This window comes from Pinus tabuliformis, chromosome 1_1, assembly GCF_031772625.1.
Source record: "Pinus tabuliformis cultivar Carrire ecotype Pingquan chromosome 1_1, CPIR1, whole genome shotgun sequence".
Classification (NCBI taxonomy): domain Eukaryota; kingdom Viridiplantae; phylum Streptophyta; class Pinopsida; order Pinales; family Pinaceae; genus Pinus; species Pinus tabuliformis.
The window spans coordinates 962671366-962675227 of NC_142297.1; the positions used below are offsets into that span (position 1 = coordinate 962671366).

A 3862-nucleotide genomic window follows, 5' to 3' on the forward strand; every position below is an offset into this window, starting at 1 on the left:
TCTTGTAAGATTATAGGATCATCAAGATCTGTCTGTAATGTAGAAGAAATCCACAATCTAACTAATGTATGTTGATGGTGTCCTATACGTCTCATCATCTGGAGACTCACTCGCAAATTGAATTGAAACTAGCAATCACCACATATTTAAGGCAACCAACCCCTGGGCCCAAATTCATCCATTCGCCATTGCTACCATACTGTACTGGCTGACCTGCTACTTCTTTGTGTTTCTAGTCGTCATGGCGAGCAGGAGATCTGTTATATCTGCATTCCGAGCTGCAAGTAGAAGGCCAATCTGCTCCCCAGTCTCTTCTGTCAGAGAATTGCATGTAAGTGATGATTGATCACCCTCGCTTCTTTTTTGTTGGGATTGAAGTTGGGTAAGATGATGCTTGCTTGCCATGTATGAAGGTATGAGATACAAGTATAAGTAGTCTGGTTTACTCAGAGAAGGCAGTATCAAGTTTCAGTTATCACTCTCATTAACAAAACAAGATTATATATTTTCTTAGTTATCGCTCTCATTAACAAAACAAGATTATATATTTTCTTACATTCTCTGCTTCCTATTTTTCTAATTTATATGCTCTTATTATGTTTCAGGCACCTGCAGGAAGTAATAAAATTGTTGGAGTCTTTTATAAAGCCAATGAATATGCTTCGCTCAATCCAAACTTTCTCGGGTGTGTTGAGAATGCTTTGGGCATACGAGAATGGCTGGAATCTAATGGTCACCAGTACATTGTGACAGATGACAAGGAAGGTCCTGACTGTGGTAAGTTAGCAGTGATTTCTTTTGTTGTTATGTCTAAGTTAGCACTCCTGCAAAATAAAATAAAATTAATGTGTCTTTTTGAACTTCTTAATTTAACATCATCGATCATAGAAGTTGCGCAGGGGATCTGTAGGTTCAGAACATAGAAGGGAAAGTTTGAACCAATGTTACCAGGATCGTGGCTTGAACCTGCCATTATCCGAGTTTCAGGCAAATGTATTTTTCCAACTTGTCTGAGTCAAACTTGGTTGCTAACAGAGAGTTTGATTTTCCAACTTGTAACTTGTTTGTTGACAGAGTTTGACTGTCAACACGAGTTTGACCTCTGAGTATGAGTATGACTTAGTTGACTGAATCAAACTTGTGTAATAAAAACCCTCATCCAGCCCAATTTAGTTTATTTTTACCTCTGCTGGGTTCATTGCTCCTCTACTGGGTGATTAATTTCTGTGAAACAGACTGAAGGGAGGTCATGTTGTCGCACTCACCATTGCTTATATATTTTCATCAATATATATATGTGTATATCTTTATATTTTTGTTCTACTCTCCAATTTTGTCCCGAACTTTTTCCTTATCCTTGCCCAAAACTTGGCCTCCCCGAATTTTCCTTGATTATACATCTGGTAACGCTTGGAGGGAGATGTGCTAAATGCCATCTCTTTCTTAAAACTGTTAGAAGCCCCCCAAATACCCTGTTTCTTTCTGTATCCATGTATACCACTAGGCTATATTTGTTCTCTGTGTTGATGAAGTGATAACATGGAATTTAAATGCCCTAGTAGGCTACATGTACTATGCTGTCGAATTGGCCCCGTGAAATTTGAAATCATGATAACTGATTTGGAATTGCGATTTTTTATCTGCTAACACTAGAGTGCTGGGACACACTCATCATCAAGCTATGTACACCAGACTTCTTAATAAATGAATAAACTGTGGTCTAATTGTTAGCAGGTCTCATTTGTCTAACAGTAGTTACTAGCCATCAAAAGCACAAAAAAATATTTAGAGGTAATGCTAAATGTGTATCAGCAGGGTTTTTCTTGGTAGAGTTTCTTTGACTGCTAGACAGGGCACCATCTAGGCTAATTCTTGTATTGTAGAATATTCTTGAAAAACAGTTTCCCTTGAAACCTGAGACGACCTTCTAACTCAAATCATATGTCTTTGACCTGGGAGGGAGGTATAATTATATGGTACCTAGTAACATCATACTCCAACTCCACATCACCTAGAGTCATCTTTCTTTTTCGGGTCTGGAAAAATATTGTCCCACAGTTTAGGCGTTCCAAGCATCTTGCTAGTCCCCTGCAGATTTCCTCCCTCTTCCCAGTTTTTCTGGATGGACAACGAGGGTAGTAACCAACTGCTAGCTGAAATACCAGCTAGTAACCCCAAGGTATTTGATGATATTTGCTCCCATGAAGAGCCACCCACCCCTTGGGATATAAAATCGTGTTATCTGTTGTTGTTATTGATATGGATGAATAGTTTATGTCCTAGACTTCCTTTTGTTCCTCATATCCTGAATAATAATCAATCTAGATGGTATCGTATGTGCTGCTTCAAAAAGTGAGATTTACAGAATATATATCTTGTTGAACAAGTCATAAATAACTTCTGGTTATTCACAATTGAAGTTGGGTGGCTGTTTAATCCACAATCCAATCTGTTAATTTTCTAGTATGCCTTCCCTTTCCTACTTCTTGCTACCATGGATCGTCGAAATCGGTGTATTGCTTGCTTGCTTTTACATTTGAGAATTGTAACCCACTTCGGACTAAACTTACACAATTAATTTCCTTTACAGAACTTGAAAAGCACATACCTGATGCGCATGTTTTGATTTCTACGCCTTTCCACCCGACCTATGTGACAGCAGAGAGGATCAAGAAGGCAAAGAACTTAAAGCTTCTTTTGACAGCTGGTATTGGTTCTGATCACATTGATCTAAATGTTGCAGCAGCCGCTGGTGTGACTGTCGCAGAAGTTACAGGTACTATTTCTGAAATTATACTGCTTGTCACTGCCTTGTTCACGATATGGACATTTTGGTATGAACAAGTTTCTGCAATGATTCTTCATAATTTAACTGACACCTTCTTCAAAAAAATTTACAGCAAGTAATGTGGTGTCTGTTGCAGAAGATGAGCTAATGGGCATTCTCATATTGATGCGAAACTATGTTCCTGGATATAAGCAAATTGTTGAGGGTGACTGGAAAGTGGCAGCGATTTCTTACAGGTCATATGATCTAGAAGGGAAAACTATTGGTACTATTGGTGTAGGGCATATTGGCAAAGAACTACTTAAGCGTTTGAAGGTATTCATTCTTAGGATCTAGTACTACTTCATGATGTTGCAAACTTCTTTTCAAAAATCAGTGCTCCATAATTCTTTTGCATGTATGCTGTTTGTTTCAAAATTTCAATCTAATAATAATAAATATTACATGATGTTGAATTGAATTGTGTTCCTTTGTACAACCCTTCAATTGTAAGCTTCTTTACCACGACCGTCTTTCTATTGGGCCCAAATTGGAAAAGAAAACTGGAGCAACATTGGAGACAAATCTTGACGAAATGCTACCTAAATGTGATGTACTTGTCATTAATATGCCTCTTTCTGACAAAACTAGGTGCGCATTATCACAATTTCATAAATAATCTCTCCCATTATTCACTCAGACATCAATAGCACCTATATATTTTATACAACTTGTGAACAGAAACCTAATTATTGTTTATCTTGCCCTTTCCTTTTGGTTACAATAGGGGAATGTTTAACAAGGAAGGTGTTCTCTACCAAGCCTAGCTTCTCTCTCAGAATCTTAACATCCCCTTTGCAAAGGGTTTCATTAGAATGACAACAACCCGCATTTAAAGCATTTCTCCACCCCTCTCCTAATTAGAAATACAATTTTGGGTTCTCTACTAATTTTCTCCACACCCATTTAATCTAACAATGGACATAGAGCATGTATATTTATACCTGTGTGTTGGAAATACCATTTTATACTTTAATGTTTATTATTTTTGTTTTATTATTATTACTTGAATTTCTTCTTAGCAAGTGGTTGTGT

The 3862-nt window shown here is 37.4% G+C and overlaps 1 protein-coding gene across 1 annotated transcript; it reads left to right on the top strand.

Annotated features, from left to right (window-relative positions):
* Window positions 1-225: 225 nt before the first annotated feature.
* On the top strand, window positions 226-3594 carry LOC149217696 (formate dehydrogenase, chloroplastic/mitochondrial-like). The gene is made up of 6 exons (XM_089390329.1): window positions 226-331; window positions 606-777; window positions 2591-2776; window positions 2901-3101; window positions 3265-3418; window positions 3555-3594. The coding sequence occupies exons 1-6, from the start codon at window positions 242-244 to the stop codon at window positions 3592-3594; spliced, it is 843 nt and encodes a 280-aa protein (XP_089246455.1). The 5' UTR covers window positions 226-241.
* The last annotated feature ends 268 nt before the right edge of the window (window positions 3595-3862 follow it).